This window comes from Phaenicophaeus curvirostris, chromosome 28, assembly GCF_032191515.1.
Source record: "Phaenicophaeus curvirostris isolate KB17595 chromosome 28, BPBGC_Pcur_1.0, whole genome shotgun sequence".
NCBI classification, from domain to species: Eukaryota; Metazoa; Chordata; class Aves; order Cuculiformes; family Cuculidae; genus Phaenicophaeus; species Phaenicophaeus curvirostris.
The window spans coordinates 4,088,807-4,108,945 of record NC_091419.1 but is presented as its reverse complement, the minus strand read 5'-3'; the positions used below and the strand labels follow the sequence as shown (position 1 = coordinate 4,108,945).

At 54.8% G+C, this 20,139-nt stretch overlaps 1 protein-coding gene across 2 annotated transcripts; it reads right to left on the bottom strand.

Moving 5' to 3' along the window:
- Window positions 1–582: 582 nt before the first annotated feature.
- Window positions 583–16,823, bottom strand: LINGO3 (leucine rich repeat and Ig domain containing 3). Of its 2 annotated transcripts, none has more exons than XM_069877792.1 (2): window positions 16,761–16,823; window positions 583–3,124 (listed from the first exon to the last, which is right to left on the bottom strand). In XM_069877792.1, exon 2 carries the CDS (start codon window positions 3,088–3,090, stop codon window positions 1,273–1,275), a length of 1,818 nt encoding a protein of 605 aa, XP_069733893.1. In that variant the 5' UTR covers window positions 3,091–3,124; window positions 16,761–16,823; the 3' UTR covers window positions 583–1,272. The 2 variants fall into 2 exon arrangements, with proteins under 2 accessions (XP_069733893.1, XP_069733894.1); XM_069877793.1 differs by lacking the exon at window positions 16,761–16,823 and adding an exon at window positions 4,038–4,160.
- Window positions 16,824–20,139: the final 3,316 nt, after the last annotated feature.

Here is a 20,139-nt window from a genome sequence, read left to right as displayed (position 1 = left end):
GATGAGGGGGAGGAGGAAGCAATGGGCTCCCCGGCCTGTCCAGGTCTCATCCAGGTGTTTCCCTTCCAGCTGGGCCAGCTCTGCTCTTTCTCTCCCACCAAAAACCATTCATCCTCAGCCAAAGCCAGCGGTGCTTTGGCCAGGGGTGGGAGGGGAAGCCAGGGACTGTCCCCCACGCAGCAGGGAGCGCAGGGACCCCGACCCACGGTCCCCAGCACTGGGGAGATCCAGGTGGATGCAATGGACATGCCAGCTGGGACCTTTTCTCAATGTTTGCTTTTGCCATTGTTTCCCAAGCTGCTTGTCCCAAGCCTTTCTCTTCTCTTCTTTCCTGGGCTGCACGGCCAACCCGCGCAGGACGAGCCGGCTCCCTCTCCCGTAGACTTTGGTTTTGCAAGCCAAGGAAAACAGACCCCAAAATGCCTTTTGCACCACACGCATCCTGAGTTCCCAACCCTCCCCCTGAGTTCCCAACCCTCCATCCCTACCGCAGCAGCTTGGGTAGATGCAAAGACGGGGTCTGTCTCTACTCTGGGGCTGCTGCTCCTGATTTTAGCCTCATTTTGTCTTGCTTTACCCCTTTTTTTCTTGCTGACACCTCCTCACAGTCCGGCCTTGGGTGGGTTATTATTGCTTGTGCAGGAGCAACCCCATATACCCACGTTTGCAGATGTTGCATCTTAAAGCCACCGATGGGAAGATCTCAAGGCACGGCCAGACCCCGTGGAGGGTCTGGATTTGCCGAGGGGCTGGGAGAGACCTCAAGCTTGGCACAGTTCCCCCAGCGCCCCAGTCCCGCATCGCCCCGGAAGACTTTATTCTTGGAAAACCCTTAAAAAGGAAAATCATCGGACTGACAAAAATCAAACCCCAACAAGAAGAAAAAGAGAAGAACCAGAAACAACCACCAGGCAAGTTATCTGGAGAGTCTCTTAAAAAAAAAAAAAAAGGGAAAAAGGGGGAAAAAAAGGAAGCAGTTGTTTTTTTTTTCCCAGGCCCAAATGCTGCTGATCTCTTGGGTAGAGAAATGCATAGTTGGTAGCAAAAATGTTGGCTACGTTGGGAGCTCCTGGAGCCAGGAACAGCTCCTGAGCCATGGAGCCCCACGGGCTCACCACGAGGCTGGGACAGCTGGGGTCATCGCTTCCAAACCCTGAGGTCCATGTGGTCCTCCAGCATGTCTCCAGCTGCATCCCAGCCCCAGGATATCACCGGTGCTCCCACACCCACCCGGGGCCGAGCAGCAGACAACAGTTCTCCTCTGGGAGAAGCTCAGATCATCTTCATGTTGAACTTTCTAGCTCCTCCTTGGCCGGTGGTGGTGGTGGGACCATCCACCTTGCGGAAGGAGTACTCCACTGAGAAGTTGTTCTTGTGCTGCCCCCGGCCCCGGCTCCAGACGAAGAGGAGGAGGAAGCAGAAGAGCACCACTCCCAGGAAGGTGATGCAGCCCATGGCCGTGGAGACCAGGATGGTCTTGAGGTCCAAAGTAAACTTCAAGAAGACTTGCGTGTCGTTGTGGGAGGTGTCGTTGAACTCATTGAGGTACAAAGTCCGGTTGGCATGGTGGGAGCCGTCGCTTGGGTGCCCCTTGACTGTTAAGGTGGCAAAGTAGGTGTCGTTGCCCCCGGCGTTGCTGGCGATGCAGATGTAGGTGCCGCTGTCCTGCACCTGGGCAAAGCGGATCTCCAAGGTGCCCCCTGGCAGCACCGTCGCCCGCCCCGTGCTGCGGGTGGTGATCATGCGGTGTTGAGGGGACACCCAGGAGATGGAGGGGTCTGGCTCTCCATCTGCCCGGCAAAGGAAGGACACGGACTGCCCTTCCCAGGCCGTCACGTGCTGCAGCTTCCGATCCCTTATCTTGGGCTTCTGGCAGGTGAAATATTCAAAAAGCACAGAGTCTGGGAAGTCACGCAGAGCGTTGCCCTGGATTTCGGGCGGTGAGGAGCACATGGGCTGCTGCCCATCGAAGTTGAGCGTCTTCCGTCGCTGTAGGATCCAGAGGAGGCGGCAGTCACAGGCCAGGGGGTTCCTGTCCACCCGCAGCGTCTCCAGTGTGTTGACAGAGTGGAAGGTGCTCTCCTCCAGCGTGGAGAGGAAATTGCTGGAGAGGTTGAGCAGCCGGATTTGTCTCAGGCCGGAGAAAGCCTGTGGCTCCACAGATACCAAGAGAGCGCCCACGATGTGGAGCTCCTGGAGCCGGATGAGGTCTTTGAAGGAGCCCTTCAGCACAGTGCTAATGGGGTTGTAGGACAGGTTCAGGTATCGGAGGTACACCAGGTTCCTCAAGGCAGCGGTGGGCACAGCTGTGATGTTGGTGTAGGTGATGGAGAGTGAGGTGAGGTTCAGCCCCTGGAAGCTGGTGGGGGAGACATCTTCCAGCAGTGGCCAGTTGTCAATCTCCAATTGCAGGAGGTTGTAGAGCTTCTTGAAGTTTTGGTCCTCCAGCGCGGAGATGCTGAGGTGCCGGAGCCGCAGCACCTCCAGGTTCTGGAGGTAGGAGAGTGATTCGGCCGAGATGGAGGTCAGGTTGCACTTCTCGATGGTCAACTGCTCCAGACCAAGCAGTCCCGAGAAAGCGCGTTGGGAGATGTACACCAGGTCGTTATCGCCCACCTCAAGGCTCTTCAGGTTGCGCAGATCCTGGAACATGTAGTCCAGCAGGATGACAAGTTTGTTCTCGCTAATGTCCAGGAGGGTGAGGTTGGTCAGCTTGGTGAAGACCCCTGGGGGGATGAGCTTGAGCTGGTTTCCCCGGAGCCGCAAGGTCTGAAGGTTGAAGAGGTTGCTGAAGGCGCCCGGCTCCACATTGGAGATGATGTTCTCACTGAAATCCAGCTCTTCCAGCAGTGGGTAAGGGGAGAGGTCACCCGGGTTCAGGCAGCGGATGCGGTTCTTGTTCAGATCCAGGATCTTGGTCTCAGTGGGGATGCCCTCAGGGATGGAGGTGAGTCGCTTGCGGTGACAAACCACTGACTTGATCTGCGGGGCACACTCGCAGCGGGCAGGACAGGCTGCCACCCTTACAGGGCTCAGAAGGACCAGGTGGAGGACCAAGACCGGGAGCCAACATGTCATTGTGTAGAGCATGGTCTTATGGGCTCACTACCATTCTCCCACGCGTCTGGAACGGAGAGAGATGCAGAGTCAGTGCCCAGAGGAGCTAACAAAGTCCTACTTGTCCCCAGATCCCCATTTGTCTTCTGCAAATGGAAAACATTCCACAAACCGTGGCCCTGATCACAGAACCATAGAATGGTTTGGGTTGGAAGGGACCTCAAAGCCCATCCAGTTCCACTCCTGCCATGGGCAGGGACACCTCCCACTGGATCAGGGGCTCCAAGCCCCATCCAACCTGGCCTTGAACCCCTCCAGGGATGGGGCAGCCACCACTGCTCTGGGCAACCTGGACCAGGGTCTCCCCACCCTCACAGCAAAACATTTCTTCCCAAGATCTCATCTCAATTTCCCTTCTTTCAGCTCCAAATCATTCCCTCTCATCCTACCCCTGCACTCCCTGATCAAGAGCCCCTCCCCAGCTTTCCTGGAGCCCCTTTCAGGACTGGAAGCTGCTCTAAGATCTCCTTGGAGCCTTCTCTTCTCCAGGCTGAACAACCCCAACTCTTTCAGCCTGTACTTGGATCATCTCCATGGCCCTGATAAGGTTCAAAAGCCCCTGGGAAACTCTACGGACGCCTTCCTCAGCACCTAATGTGACCTGAAGACTGAGCCCTATGAAAACTAGGGGTAAAGAAGCCTCACTGCCTGCACAGGCTGTTAGGAGAGTGGGGAAACTGAGGCAGCGGGAGAGCTTTGTAAGATGAGGATGGTTGCAGACCCACCTCTCAGCCTCTGCTCTGCCACGGGCATAGGGGACCGAGAGCACAAGCATCCCAGGATGACACCGGACACAGAACCCCCAGGGCAGTGTAGGAGCAAAGAGATCATAGAATCATAGAATCACCAGGTTGGAAAAGACCCATCGGATCATCGGGTCCAACCATTCCCACCAATCACTAAACCACGCAGCCAGATACCTTGCAAACTCGTGACGCGGGTGGGACGCTGCATCCCCTCTACTCCTAGAGCAGCTGCAGCGAGGTCTCATCCAGCGGCACAAATCCTTCCCAGGCCCCACGCTCGGTGAGATCCTGCAGGATGAGGATGCTCCGTGCCACACGGAGCCAATTCTCCCCTCCCCGTTGCCCTCTCGGAGCGGAGATTAGGGCGGCCGCCGACACAATCTTCGCAAGATGAGGGATTAACCCCGACCCTGCGTGGCGCGGTGCCCCGGCTGCCCTCCTTTCCAGGGATTAGCACTTCCCCAGCGCTTTCCCTTTTCTCTGCTCCTCTCTCCCTGCTCTCGGTCTCCTTCGATGCTCCAAATCCACCAGGTTGCCACCACGCCTGGAAACGCACCTCCCAGTGCCCGGGTAAACTCTCAGCCACCTCTCCTTAATGAACCACTGGCATTAACCTAATTAAGTGGCGGAGCTGCTCTGTCGGGGCACTGCGGTTGTTTCTGGGCTCACTGAAGGCGATTTAGGGGGTGCCGAGATCCGAATGAGCCCCTCCAGCCACCCCTACGGAGGCGGAGTGAGTGGGGTTGGTATCAGCCCCGTGCTGGGGATGAAAAACCCGAAGAGAAAATGTCCCAAACGAGCTGATTGATGGGACCCAAAGCAGCTCAGCTTCTCCTGGAGCTGGGTCCTCCTGCCTGTCCCCGAAGCAGCCACCCTGATCCTCTGAGATGAGCAATAAACCCATCGCTCGGTGCAAGCTGGGAGTCACAGGAGATGATATTTTACAGATTTTGGGTTTGTTTTGGATTTTCCTTTTGGCGCATGTCTTAATTTTGCTAAATTTCCCTTTTTCCTTCCACTGAATCAAGCAGAGAAGGAAGCGTTATTGGTCTTCACACATCTGCAGGGAGGGAATTAACAACCAGGAGGGATACAGCGTTGTTTTTCCTTGCTGGGAGACGGCAGGGTGGGAGTAGACACCCCACTGCTGCCCCCACCAAGCATCCCAGTCCCCTCCTCCCCTCTCCCCAGCACTCAGGCTCCACACATTGCACCCAGACCCCTGTGTCCAGCAACCAGGGGTCCCCAAAAGCCACCTGGGCACGGGAGCAAAGATGCAGCTGGAGCTGCTTGGCAGCTTCTGCCTTCAAGGAGGCTGCTCACAGCCCTGCCGAGAACCATTTTCTGCTCAGCACTGCCTGGCTGGTGGCCTCGGGAACCCTAGCTGGCTTTAGGGTGAGGTAGGGACAACTTTCCTTGTTCCCCCTGGCTCAGATGACTCTGCTCCTGCTCCACCACGGGACCAGATGAGAAGGATGCATCCAGCCACAACTGCAAATCCACAGGAAAAAAAACCCCTCGCAATTTATTGTGACACTTATTGTTTTCATTTGATGTCTCTACAATAAATAAACACGCTCAGACACTGCTGCAAGGCTAATGATCTCCCACGCTTGGTTGCACCCTGTGGAGCTGTCACCTCCTCCCCAGGAGCTGAGGGGGGGACTTGGACCCTTCCTCTCCCTGCCAAGGCAGCCCATGATTGCGCCAGCTCTCTGCCACGTTCATTATGAATGAGCCCAGGGTAACCAAACTCCACTTTTGGTTACTACTTGTGCCACCTGATCCTCTAAGCAAAGGTCTGAACCTGCCGGTGTTGTTTTACCTGGCAGCTGGAGAGCGGGAGCCGCAGTCCCAGGTTCTCCTTCCCACTCCAGAGCCCAAGCAGAGCATCAGCTTCTCCTGGCTGCCCCACAGCCCCCACCCATGGGTGGTCTGGTGGAATAAGAGAATCGTTTGGTTGGAAACGACCTTTGAGATCATTGAGTCCAACTGTACCCGTCCACTACGAAACCATCTCTGGGCAATTCTATTAAACCCCTCCAAGGATGGAGACTCCACCACTGCCCTGGGCAGCCTCTGCCACTGCCCAAGAATCCTTTCAGTGAAGATATTTTCCCTGATATCCAATCTAAACCTCCCCTGGTGCAACCTAAGGTCATTTCCTCTCATCTGATGACTTGTTACTTGGGAGAAGAGCCCAGCACCCACCTCACCACAACCTCCTTTCTGGGACCTTCAGAGAGCGATGAGATCTCCCCTCAGCCACCTCTTCTCTAGGTTAAACAGCCCCAGGTCCCTCAGCTGCTCTCATAACCCCTGTTCTCCAGCCCTTCCCAGCTCTGTTCCCTTCTCTGGAGACACTCCAGCCCCTCATCATCTTTCTTGGAGCAAAGGACCCAAAAATGAACCCAGGATTTGAGGTGCAGCCTCACCAGTGCCGAGTCCAGAGGGAGAAGAACCTCCCTGGACCTGCTGGCCACGCCGTTTCTGATCCAAGCCAAGATGCCATTGGCCTTCTTGGCCACCTGGGCCACTGCTGGCTCATGTTCAGCTGCTGTCAACCAACACCCCCAGGTCCCTTTCCACCAGGCACAGCCCTGACCCCCTCAGCAAACACCATAGTAGGGGGTTAACTGGTGCTGGATGCTCCCCCTCCCAACAAACCCAGGCGAACAGGAGCTCCAGAGCGAGGAGTCGAGGTTGGCTCTGCCCCTGTGGGTCTCTGCCAGCTCCAGAACACCCTACAGAGGCTGCTCCGGGTGCAGAGACCTGAGATCCTCAGCAGTGACAACCCCAGCGTCCCCCTCCAGCCCCAGCAGCCGCGAGCTGAGAGTCGAGCAGAGCCATTTATTAATAGCTCATTAGTCCGACAACGCAGCCTTCTCTGGGGCTTGTCTGGTCCCGGGGGAGCAAGGCCAATTACGACTCCACTTGAAGGCCTAGATAGTGGATCTCTTTGCATTTAATTTGTTTTTAAAAATAACACGGCCTGCTGCACACAGGCCTGGAGACCAGAACTGGGAAAGCCGAAGGCAGAAGGGCTGTGGAATGGGGCAGGGAAGCAACACAGACAATCCTTGGCCTCTTGTGAGACCTCAGGGAGCCTGGAGAAGAGGAGGCTGAGGGGAGACCTCATTGCTCTCTCCAACTCCCTGAGAGGAGGTTGTGGAGAGGAGGGAGCTGGGCTCTTCTCCCAAGGGACAGGGGACAGGACGAGAGGGAATGGCCTCAAGCTCCACCAGGGGAGGTTTAGGCTGGACATTAGGAAAAATTTTTTCATGGAAAGGGTCACTGGGCTCTGGAACAGGCTGTCCAGGGAAGGGGTTGAGTCACCTTCCCTGGAGGTGGATGAGGTGCTGAGGGACAGGGTTTAGTGATTGATGGGAATGGTTGGACTCGATGATCCGGTGGGTCTTTTCCAACCTGGTGATTCTATGATTCTATGATTCTGTTCCTTCTCTGCCAGAACATATGGCCACCAAGCGAGCCTGTTTTGTCCCAGCCCCTGGCACCATGGAGCTTCCCAGCAGCCAGAGGTCAGTGTGTGGAGGAACTGGTGCCCTTTGACCACCCAACTCTTGGATGCTTTACAGCCTGGAGAAGAGAAGGCTCTGGGAAGACCTTAGAGCAGCTTCCAGTCCTGAAAGGGACTCCACGAAAGCTGGGGAGGGACTCTGGATCAGGGATTGCAGGGATAGGATGAGGCGGAATGATTTTCAGCAGAAAGAGGGGAGACTGAGGTGAGATCTTAGGGAGAATTTCTTCCCTGTGAGGGTGGGGAGGCCCTGGCCCAGGTTGCCCAGAGCAGTGGTGGCTGCCCCATCCCTGGAGGGGTTCAAGGCCAGGTTGGATGGGGCTTGGAGCCCCTGATGCAGTGGGAGGTATCCCTGCCCATGGCAGGGTGGGACTGGGTGGGCTTTGAGGTCCCTTCCAACCCAAACCATTCCATGATTCCACGATTCTCTGCTCAGCCACCAGACGACTGGACTTCCAGGTGGGTTTGTGCTCCCTCACACCACTGCTTCTTAGATAAAAGGAGGTGGAAAAGTCTCCTTTGCCTCCTTCAAACAGCTCCTTCTTTGATGTCACATGCCCAAGACACTCAGCTCCTCTGAGACCAATTGCTCCTCACCTGCCAACTCTCCCCTTTTTGGAACAAAGACTGGAAAAGAAGCCAACGCTGACATTTTCAGGTTCCCTTGCTTTGACACCTCTCAAGTAGAAATACTTCAGTCAAAGCAACATCTTGTTCTATTCTTCCACTGACTTACAGGATGCAAAATGGTCCCGGCCGAGACCATCTCCTTCAAGAATCCCACTGCTGCTGCTCAAGGCAAACCCAGAGTATCCCTCGTCCACTGGCTCTACCTGGGGATGCCAGGAGCACCCAGGGGAGGTTCCATGCTTGGGAGAAGGGATGGCTGCTCCACCTTTCCCAGGGATGCTGGGGATGCCAGGAGAAGGTGGGGACCCCCAGGTACGGAGGGAGCAAACAGAGCAGCAAGCGATGCTGGGATCCTCATGCACCCTCAAAACATTGATAGCGGGATAACCTCAGTGCCCAGATGCACAAGCGATGGGGAGGTGGCAACGCCATCAACTCATGCTAGTGTGTTCCAACTGTGGCACGAGACAGAAGAGGGCTCCAAACATTCACCTCCAACAGCAGCCAAACGCTGCTGGAAACACCCCAAGTGATGCCCTTTTGCTGCTGCCTGGCCACGAGCCGCAGACAGCCCTGCCCTGGCAGCAAAGAGCATCCCAGCTGCCCGCCCCCGGCCGCCCTCGCTCCCTGGCTCCTCTCCCCAGCCTGCGCCAGGCTCCGTGCCAGCCGCTCCGCACACGAGGCAGCGCCAACCGTGGCTCTGCCGCGCAGACAGCGGCACCTCCGCGCTCAGCCGTGCCAGCAGCCTTGCAGACACCACTGCCCTGCTAGGCCCCCGCGCTGGATTTGGGAGGTGGACGGCGTGGTTGTGCATCCCCTGCTGAAGCGGAGCAGCATCTTCCCTGGTTTGCCAGGATTGAATCATAGGAATGGTTGGACTCGATGATCCGATGGGTCTCTTCCAACCTGGTTATTCTATGGTTCTATGATTCTATAGAATAGAATGAATTCTATAGATTCTATAGAATCATAGAATCATAGAACCACCAGGTTGGAAAAGACCCACCGGATCATCAAGTCCAACCATTCCCATCAATCACTAACCCATGTCCCTCAGCACCTCGTCCACCCGTCCCTTAAACCCCTCCAGGGAAGGGGACTCAACCCCCTCCCTGAGCAGCCTCTGACACTGCCCAATCACCCTTTCTGTGAAATATTTTTTCCTAATGTCCAGCCTGACCCTCCCCTGGTGGAGCTTGAGGCCATTCCCTCTCGTCCTGTCCCCTGTCCCCTGGGAGAAGAGCCCAGCTCCCTCCTCTCCACAACCTCCTCTCAGGGAGTTGCAGAGAGCAATGAGGTCTCCCCTCAGCCTCCTCTTCTCCAGGCTAAACACCCCCAGCTCTCTCAGCCGCTCCTCTTGTTCTCCAGCCCCTTCCCCAGCTTTGTTGCTCTACTCTGGACTCTCCATCAGCACAAGTTCTGTGCCCTCCCAAGTCCCAGGGTATCGACTAAATGAGATTTCAATTACCGGGAACAGGAATACGGCTGCATCAAGCAGGTTCAATGGGGACCTGGGACTGAAATCACCTGGAGCTGCTGGCACAGGCTTGGAGTAGAGGATGAGTGTCCTGAATGTAGATGCCAACATCTCCCACAGGCGGGTGCCAGGCTGAGCCCCAGCCCCAAGCTCTTTCCTCAGGCTGGGAGCCTTGCCTCAGGTCTTGAGGGCAGCTTGGAGCTAGAGCTCCCACAGGGCAGAGCTCTTCAAGACCAGAAAAGGAGCCCAGCTCCCCTGCCCTGTGCCAAAGCCCATCCAGACATCTGCTCCTTCCTCCCTGCTGGAAAACCCGGAGTTCTCAATCACACCTTGCAACAACCAGCAAGAATGACATACACTCCCACACCCACCGTATGTTTTTTGGCTGCAAAGGGAGGAAAACAGGGTCCCCAGGAGCTCTGTTTCATGCTCAGCTTTGGCGCATGACGCTGCCTGGAGAAGGCTTCAGGGAGACCTTAGAGCATCTTCCAGCACTGAAAGGGGCTCCAGGAAAGCTGGGGAGGGGCTCTGGATCAGGGAGGGCAGGGATAGGATGAGGGGGAATGAGTTTCAGCTGAAAGAGGGGAGATTGAGATGAGATTTTAGGAAGAAATGTTTCGCTGTAAGGGTTGGGAGGCCCTGGCCCATCCCTGGAGGTGTTCAAGGCCAGGTTGGATGGGGCTTGGAGCCCCTGATCCAGTGGGAGGTGTCCCTGCCCGTGGCAGGGGGTGGAACTGGATGGGCTTTGAGGTCCCTTTCAACCCAAACCATTCTATGATTTTATGATTGCCTCGAGTCTGCAAAACCAGTGGGTTTGTGGCCACACTGAGCTTGGAAAAGCCCCAGAAAAGGCCATGAGGCACGGAGAGAACGGAGGTGATCGGATGTGAAGAGGCATCCCTAGGACCTTCCCTGGCTCCAGCGATGACACCAGCAGGTTTCTCCCTCTGCTTAAGGCAGCAGAAGCAATCATGATTATGCTGGGGAGTGGAGGAGATTAAATCAGAGCTGAAGCATAAACAAAGATGCAGAATACTTGGAGGGTCAGAGGAGGCCAGTGGTCTGCCCGCGCCTCACTCTGAAGAGGCTCTCGCAATCAGGTAATTGGCCAACCAAGCATGAGAATAATCCAGCTGATCCAGGGAAGGGAGGAGAGGGCTAGGGGCAGGAAGGAAGAAAATCAATCACCAGATCTAATGGAGAATTATTTAGCACAGAGTTATTCCTAATCCCATCAGAGTCTGCTTGGGAAACAAATTCATTCAGCTCTCTGTGCACCCAGAGCACATTTTTCTGGGGCAGCTCATTTCCCAGCAAAGCCCGGTTGGGGCAGGCTGGAGGAGCAAAGGGGAGACGTGAGCAGCTGGGTGGGCAGCACGGCAGCCCCGGTGGCAGGAGGGCACCCAGCTGGCTCTGTCTGCACCCAACAGCCAAAGCTCTGCACCCAACAACAACGGGTCTGCACCCAACAGCCAAGGGTCTACATCCAACAGCCAAAGATCTGCACTCAATGACAAAGGGTCTGCACCCAACGACAAAGGGTCTGCACCCAAGACCAAAGGGTCTGCACCCAATAACAAAGGGTCTGCACCCAAGACCAAAGGGTCTGCACCCAATAACAAAGGGTCTGCACCCAACAATGAAGGGTCTGCACCCAACAGCAAAGGGTCTACATCCAACAGCAAAGGGTCTGCACCCAACAGCAAAGGGTCTTTATCCAACAGCCAAGGGTCTGCACCCAATAACAAAGGGTCTATGTCCAACAGCCAAAGATCTGCACCCAACAACAAAGGGCCTGCACCCAACAGCCAAAGGGTCTGCACCCAAGAGCAAAGGGTCTGTACCCAATAACAAAGGGTCTGCACCCAACAGCCAAGGGTCTGCACTCAACAACAAAGCGGCTGCACCCAACAGTCAAGGGTCTGCCCCCAAGAGCAAAGGGGGCTGCGCCCAGCAGCAAGGCTGGGATCCAGACGCTGTCCTCCCAACAGTCACCCTTGCGCCCCCGCTCAAACAGAAGCAGATTTTCCTGACGACGTGCAGAAATGGGAAGAGAAAGCAGGACAGGAGGGAGGTCTGCGCAAGGAGACAGGCTCCTGCCAGGTCACTGCAGAGATGTCCTGAAGCATGGCTTAAAGGGACTGCTGGAAAACATGAAAACCTTATTAAATAGAAGGGAGTTATTTTGGTGACTGGCAGCTGCTGCACCTCACGTGTCTCCCCCTGCTCAACAGCCCCAGGTCTCAGGGCCAGCTGAGATGATGCTGGAGCAGGAAAACTGTGCAAGCTTTCAGCAGAGGCAGGCGTTACCCTTTCTACCCAGCAAAGCCATGACTGATGTCTTCATGGATCCGTCTTCCCACTCTATGTCCCCCTCCTGAGTCCTAGCTGAGTCCCCAACAGCCGTGACCACAGGGCTCTCCACTTTCTTCCCACGTGGAAACTCCCAGCCCCTGCACATGCTGTGAAAACCCAGAAACGAGGATTCCCTAATGAGCTAAGACGCCAAGGAGACAACTCAAACGAAGCCACCACTTATTTTTAGAGACAACCTTATGATTCTTAAGCACGTGGCCCAGGCAATACTGCACAGGCAGCCACAGATTGGCCGCAATCTGCTTTTCTTCTTGATAGACATCACGTCTGAATCTCTATCTCCACAAGATGCTCCCAGGAGAGAAGACATTTAGATACAACCGCAACGTACAACATTTCTAAAAGGTCACTGCGTGTACTAGGGAACGAGGTGCAGAAGCCACTCATCAGCAACAGGGGCTTTGGGGAGGTATTTAATATTCCACAAGCATCTTTATTTCTCTGCCAAGGTGAACAACTCCTCTATGACAAGTTCTTGGGAAGGGGGAGCAGGACAGGTGGGTGTAGGAGAGGTTTGACCCAAGCTGTTGGACCAAACCACCTTTTCCTCCAGCCAGATCCACATCTCCACTGGGAAATATTGGCTGATGGAAAGCCTGACCTGGATCTCAACAACTTCAATACCTGCTGGACCACAGGGGAACTAAGGCTGAGCTCGACTCCCCATCTCCAACCGTGCTTAAAAGCACCTTGTTGCAGGCAAACTCCTCCACCAGCACCTGTCAGGAATGCTCCAGCTGAAATTGGCTTTAGGCAGTGGTCCTTGAACAGCCACAGGAGGTTATTTTTTTGAGGATTCTCAACAATTTCTCCTGCACAGCAAGAACTTTTAATTCGCAGAAGCCTGTGAGCATCACAGGGTCTGGAAGGCAAATGCAGGCTGACAGCCCACGTCCCTAGGACTTCTCCCAGCATTTTCACAGAATCATTTGGTTGGAAAAGACCTTTGAGATCCAATTGTATCTGTCCACTACTAAACCTCTGTTGTCTGTCACCAAGACCAGCTGCTGACCACGTCCCTTATGGTGTCTTTGTCTCTGAGCATCCACCAGCTGGGAGAGGACCCAGCTATGAGCTCTGAGGCACCTTCCTCCTCTTCCAACAAGGGCAGGATACAGCCTAGGGGCTCTGGGATTTGCAAAGATCCCCATCTGAACCAAAGCTGCCTCGAATGGAACCAAAGCTGCCTCGAATGGAGCCAGAGCTGCCCCGAATGGAACAAGAGCTGCCTCAAATGGAACCAAAGCTGCCCTGGATGGAATCAGAGCTGCGCCGAATGGAATCAGAGCTGCTCCGAATGGAATCAGAGCTGCTCCGAATGGAACCAAAGCTCCATCGAATGGAACCAAAGCTGCCCTGTCAGAACCAGCCCAGGGCTCATGCTTTGCCTGTGCTCAGCTTTCTTCCCAGCTCAGCACCAGGAGCAGGGATGAGGAGTCTGAGCCCCCAGGAAACATCCTCCTGGCATCTGTTGGATTTAAGATCCGCACCGAGAGATTTACAAAACACAAGCCCATAACGGCCCCAGCCAACAGAGACGTGACAGTTCGACACGCACGTACCCTGGCTGCGAGCAGAGCATCTCAGCAAACAGGGCTGCACGCCTGGCAATGGTTCCTGCCCCCATGGAGATACAAATAAAGACCATTAAATGAGAATTTGCTCCTTTTCCTGCACCTGCTTCCCCCTCCTGACTCCTGCTTCACGAGCTCATCACTTACCTCCTGCACCGGGGTACCGGAACACAGCCTGGGATCATAGAATCATAGAATCGTCAGATTGGAAACTGGATCATCAAGTCCAACCATTCCTATCAAACACGCTGCGAGCAAAACCTCAGCAGAGGAGAGCATCAAAGCCACCGTTCCATGTTCAGAACCCGTGTCCTGCAGATGCAGCACCCAAAGGGGCTCCCAAGCAGCAGGAAGAACGTGCCACCTCACCTCATGAAGGGACCCTGCGCGTTCGCTCCCTTAACCCAGGCAGCTCTGTAATAAATGAAGTATGGGAGCAGGATGATGAATAATTGTAACGGAAAAGCATACGCTCTAATTAGCCACCTTTCAGAAAGCTGATGGATGATGCTGCTCAGGGGCATGCGGAGCACACAGGCTGGCACACGTGCAGCCGACCCCCCAGTCCCAGTTCAGCCAGCAGAGCCCTCCCAGTGCCACCGGCAGAGGATTTTGCAGCTAAGACCAATGGGATGAGGTTTAACAAGTCCAAACGCCGGGTCCTGCACTTAGGGCACAACAACCCTGAGCAGCTACAGACTAGGAGAAGTCTGGCTGGAAAGCTGCCTGGAGGAGAAGGACCTGGGGGGGTTGGTTGAACAGGAGCCAGCAGTGGCCCAGGTGGCCAAGAAGGCCAATGGCATCTTGGCTTGGATCAGACACGGCATGGCCAGCAGGTCCAGGGAGGTTCTTCTCCCTCTGGACTCGGCACTGGGGAGACCGCTCCTCGAATCCTGGGGTCAGTTCTGGGCCCCTCACCACAAGAAGGATGTTGAGGCTCTGGAGCGAGTCCAGAGAAGAGCAACGAAGCTGGTGAAGGGGCTGGAGAAGAAGAGGAGCGGCTGAGAGAGCTGGGGGTGTTTAGGCTGGAGAAGAGGAGGCTGAGGGGAGACCTCATTGCTCTCTGCAACTCCCTGAGAGGAGGTTGTGAAGAGGAGGGAGCTGGGCTCTTCTCCCAAGGGACAGGGGACAGGATGAGAGGGAATGGCCTCAAGCTCCACCAGGGGAGGTTCAGGCTGGACATCAGGAAAAAATATTTCACGGAAAGGGTCATTGGTCCCTGTCCGAGGCTCCCCAGGGAGGGGGTTGAGTCCCCTTCCCTGGAGGGGTTTAAGGGACAGGTGGACGAGGTGCTGAGGGACATGGGTTAGTGATTGATGGGAATGGTTGGACTCGATGATCCGATGGGTCTTTTCCAACCTGGTGATTCTATGATTCTATGTCTGGCCTGAGCCCCTTAGGGGACTGGCATGTAAATCACACTGTGATCGGTGTCTCTGGCTGCCAGCGCTGGACCTTTGAGGCAAAGTCTCCCCTTCCTCCCTTACCTGGACGGCAGTGGCACCTACAAGCCTGGCTGCCACCAGTGCAAAATGAAGAGAGCGAGACACTCCCAGCCACCTCCCCAAGGCTCATGGATAAAACAACAGCCATTTCCAGACTTCACTCTCAAAAAGGATCCTGTTCCTGAGGGGTCGGTCCCATATGGTGTCTTCACCCGTGGCTCTAGGGGTTCCCAGCATGCCAGCGAGTCTGGCTTCCCTGCGGAGACGGAGACTGGAGCCCCAGGCACCCATGAGCACCGCACCTCGTGAGGGCAACACATCGTTCTGGAGGCTTTAATTCAACTGGATGGCTGGACTCGTGGGCAGGAGAAAGAGCCTGACAGGCCAGACTGACAAGCAGATGTCTGCTTCGAGGACAGGGCAGGAGAAGCAGCCATGGGTGGAAAATGACCCAGTCCCAGCAGGACTGCTTGGCTTTCTGCAGGAAAACAAGCTCACAACTCCATGAGCAAACCTCTGTGAGCACAGAGGGGTGAGAGGTGCAGGTATGGAGTCTCCAATCTGGTGGAAACCCAGCTCAGAGCAGGAATCCCAGGTGAGAGGAGAGTGGAGCAACAGCTTTCCCTCTGCCTTTCAGCTCTGCTCAGCATCAATCCTGGGCTGAGAGCATTTTTAAGACCCATCTACAGCTGCTGCATTGGAAGATTTATTGCCACCTCAATTACGATCATGAGAGCAGAGAGCAAAGAAAGGAAAATGCTATTGCAGGGTGAAAAAACAGGCTGCCCAGGGAGGGGGTTGAGTCCCCTTCCCTGGAGGGGTTTAAGAAACGGTGGACGAGGCGCTGAGGGACATGGGTTAGTGATTGATGGGAATGGTTGGACTCAATGATCCAGTGGGTCTTTTCCAACCTGGTGGTGATTCTATGATTCTAAATAACGCTCGGCATTGCAATTTATACCTTGTCCTGCTGTGGGGAATGAGACCAACTCCCCCCGCTGTAATCAGCCTTCAAGAGGGGATGGGGATGGAGAATTCATACCAGCCTTGCCTGAGCTCTATGGGGAGCGGATCCCTTCCAGCCTCGCTGCTCAGATTTTGGAGAAGACCAGCCAGGTGTTGGGTGGTCCAGCTCCATCACCCCCACATCTCCTCTGGGCTGGAGATTGCAGCGAGCAGAGACATTTGGAGTGAGACACGCTGGCGTCAGTCCTCAGATCTACAGCTTCAGGACATCAGCTGTGGCTGTGGGACCAGGCGAACTTCTCCTTTCCCATACGCAGTCCCACAGAGGCTCCCAAAAGCCAGAAGTCTCTGCGGTGTGAGGCGAAGGGGATGGTAGGGCCATATCACTTAACAACCTATCCAGCATCCTGACAGCTGAGCAAAGGCAAAGCCTCCAGAGCCCTTCTCCCAGGACAGAGCTGGTGGACTCCCAAATCCCCATCTGAACCCCAAATCCCAACTCTTCAAACTGATGCAGAGCACACATCCCAGTGTGACCGAGGCTGGGGTCCTCGCTGCTCTCTGCCAGCAACCTCAGAGCACGTACCAGAGCTTAACAGCCCTGAGCTTTACATCACGTCCCCTCTTGAGTTCCTTCTTGGGGTCATGGCAATGGACAAGAGACTTCTCAGCCATTACACGAGAAGAAACCTCTCAGTGACCGGTACCAAGTGCTCTGTGCTGCAAAAGGAGAGCAGGGATGAGGAGGAACCTAAAGCCACCAACCAGTGATGGCCACAAGCTAAAAAAGAGCTGGATTTCGAGTGTCCCAGTGCACAAACCCCATCAGCAACAAAAGCGGTGATGAAGCTGCTCCCGACTTCACCCTGCTGGAGCCCAGGGAGCACTCACCGTTCTGCAGATCTGGGGCCACACCGACATCTGGGTCTGCTGAAGCATCCAAGACCAGGGATGTTTAAATGGCAAAGTGTCCGGCACATCCAGCCTCAGCTCTTCTAGAAAAAACAGCACAAGAAGATGATTATAAATCACTTTTCCACAGTGCCCAGCACAGAAATCCCAAGAAATGCTCCCAAAAGCCCAAGGATGTGGCACGTGGGCACCTCCCAGAGAGGGGAAGCGTCTCAATGCCCCATCCCTGGAGGTGTTCAAAGCCAGGCTGAATGAGGCTTGGAGCAACCTGATGCAGTGGGAGGTGTCCCTGCCCATGGCAGGGGGGTTGGAACTGGATTATCTTTAAGGTCCCTTCCAACCCAAACCATTCCATGATGACAGAATGCAATGCTGGCTGGCTGGACCCTGAGCACCATCGAGTGTCCTGTGACTGGGGGTGGTGAGGGACTCCTGGGGTTGGGGCTCTAGTGGTTTGGGAAGAGCTACAGATACACGTCTGCAGGGTTTAGCTGGAAGAGTTGGTATCAGGCATCCAGAAGAAGAGGGAAGCTCATTACTGCAATTAACATCTGGCTTCCCAGCCAGCCGAGGCTTCCGTTTGACCTTTAGTTTCTGAAATATGAACAATGAAAATGACACATCGTGGTGGAGAGAGTGTCGTGGGCTATTCGTTTGGAATCTTCTCTCAGTCACATGCCCCCAAGGAGCATCTTTCTGCAAAAGTGAACGGGAAAAATTGGAAAACCATAGAATCATGGAATGGTTTGAGTCAGAGGGGACCTTAAAGCTCATCCAGGAAGAGACCCACAAGTTTCATCGAGTCCAACTCATGTCCCTGCAAAGGAAAACCCCAAAATTCACACCATGTGTCTGAGGCAGAGGGGCTGTGGGCACCAAACCCCAACCATGTGCTGTGGTGGGTGCTCCCCCAGCCCCAGGGACACTCCCTAAGCTGGAAACCACTTTACACAAGGCCATCCCCACCTTGAACCTGAAGGCAAGAAGAAAAACTGCTCCCTGAACTGATGATGGAGAGGGTCCAGACTCCAAAATAGCTCCTGGAGTGACCCAGCGCTGGGGCGTCGGGCGTGGGAGGGAAGCTCAGCATCACCAGCTGCGCTTCAACCAGGAGCCAAACAAAGACTCCAGCTCCACGCAAGCCCTGGGCATGAGGACTAACGAAGGCAGGATTATTTATTTTGTCCTCCATTTGTCAAACTTAGTTAATACTCTTGCTTACAGGAGAAGGTCACAATTAAGATCTCATTTATGTCGCTTCATCTTCGGTTTGTGTTGTGGGGTCCTGCTCATTTTCCAGCCCTGATTCGTGTTCAGCTGCAAGAACCCTGTTTCATCCCATCTTCCCGCTGTGATGGAAAGGAGAAGAGATAGAGGTCTTGGCCATGCGACCTCACCTGGGTCTCCAGCGAGGAGATGCCCTGTAGGAAGCTGACCTGAAAGCAGCCTTTTTCCTCTGGCAGCACGAAGGGAACCAGATGGACTTTGTTTCAAATGAGATTTAAATGGAAAAACACAAAATAGCTTATTCTGGCAATCCTGAGGAGTTGGTGCCCAGCTGTCCAGAGCGCAGGGAAGGTCAAACCAGGTGACCCTCTGGAAAAAGAGGCCAGAAGCACCAACCACTCTCATGGTTTTGCTCCTCTGGCTGCACCACCAAGACCAGGACTGAAATGGTAGACAAGGGACACAGAGCTCCATCGCTCCTGTTCCACACAAGGGGAAACAAAACCACTCGCCTTATAGGATCCATAAACCAGAGTCACCACACAGGTTCAGCTGATGGAATTTGGATGGGGTTCTTGGCCAGAGCCACCCCACTCAGCACAGAGCTGTGGGATGGTACTTTGCAAACCCCTCCTGCTTGCTGACCCACAAGGAGCATTGCAAGGACCACACTGAGAAGATCTTTTGAAGACCTTCATCCCCCTTCATCCACCCAGACCAAACAGCATCCAAATCATTGAATGCCATGAGTTGAAAGAGACCCACAAGGCTCATCGAGTCCAGCTCCTGTCCCTGTGCAGGACACCCCAACATCCACACTGTGGGGCTGAGAGTGCTGGCCAAACGCTTCTAGAATATTGTCAGGCTCGGCACCCTGACTGCTCCCCTGGGAGCTGTTCCAGTGCTCCACCACCCTCTGGGGGAAGAACCTTCTCCTAAAGTCCAATCTAACCCTCCCTTGGCACCTTCCTGACATTCCCCCAGGTCCTATCATTGGTCACCAGAGAGACTCAAGCAGGGAAAGCAAGTGAGGGATCCAATGTGTCCTGAGCAGCGAGAGGGAGAGACGGACAAGATTTGTTTCAAATCTTTCTTCCATCTCCTTCCTATTAAATATTTTCCCTCCTCCTTTCCCAGAACCTCTTTTATTTCTCTCCATCTCCCTCCAGCAACAAGATGTGGGAGAAACAATTAATTATTAATAGGAGTGGGAGGTTGGAAGAGGGAGACCCTAAGGCAAAGGGATAAAACATTGATCCCTTAAATAACCTTATCATCACAGAGACACATTTTAGGAAGATGAAATAAGCCTGAAAGACCACACTGCATCGGGCAGCGGCCGATGGGCGCAAACATCAGCTCATACTCAGGGTCACAGCCTTTCTCTTAACTCCGTGGAAGGATGGACCTGCACACAAGCAAGTTGGAAACAGGGTGAACCCTGTTCAGAGGGGCTTTACCAGCCACTCCACACGTTCTTGCTTATGGCTGAGGTGGATCTGGGCATAGGAGACCCCACAGAGCCCATTGCGGAGCGAGGGGACCCCTCCAGCTCTCCTGCCCCACAGCACCATGTGTCATTATGGTTGGACTCGATGGATGGTCTCTTCCAACCTGGTGGTTCTTCTGTGATCCCCCTACAGTATCTCCAAGCCAAGCTGTTCCCATCTCCTCGTCCCTCCTAAACCCTCCCTGGGCTCTGCAGGGACAGGGCTTGCCCTGGCAGAGCCGAGGATGCCCGGCTCACCTCCTGCAGAGCCTTTCCCTGCCTCCCCAGCACACGGCTGAGCCTAAATATAGCTCCCAGTTCTCTTGCAGACACAACCAGTGCTCCGGGTGAAAGTCCTTTCCCATGAACTCACTGCTGCTTAATAAAGCACAAACCCTCGGAGACCTCGATGCTGGGATCTGTCAGTTTAATTCTTGGTGACACTTGTTCATCTCCACCACGCAACGTGGCCGCTGCTGTTTTGGCTGCCGCATGAGGAGCCAAACGAGAAGCCCCAGCGCTCCAGGTCTGAGCTGTTAAGAGACAAGATGCGGCTTTAAAACCCAAATCCATGTGGTGGATGGGTTTGCAAACTGCAGCAAGGCTCAAGGTGGCATGAAAAATTCAGGAGGAGGAAGGCAG

What these genes read in the sequence shown, in the direction of transcription:
- LINGO3 (XM_069877792.1), bottom strand. Translation starts at nt 3,090, where the DNA reads ATGCTCTACACAATGACATGTTGGCTCCCGGTCTTGGTCCTCCACCTG.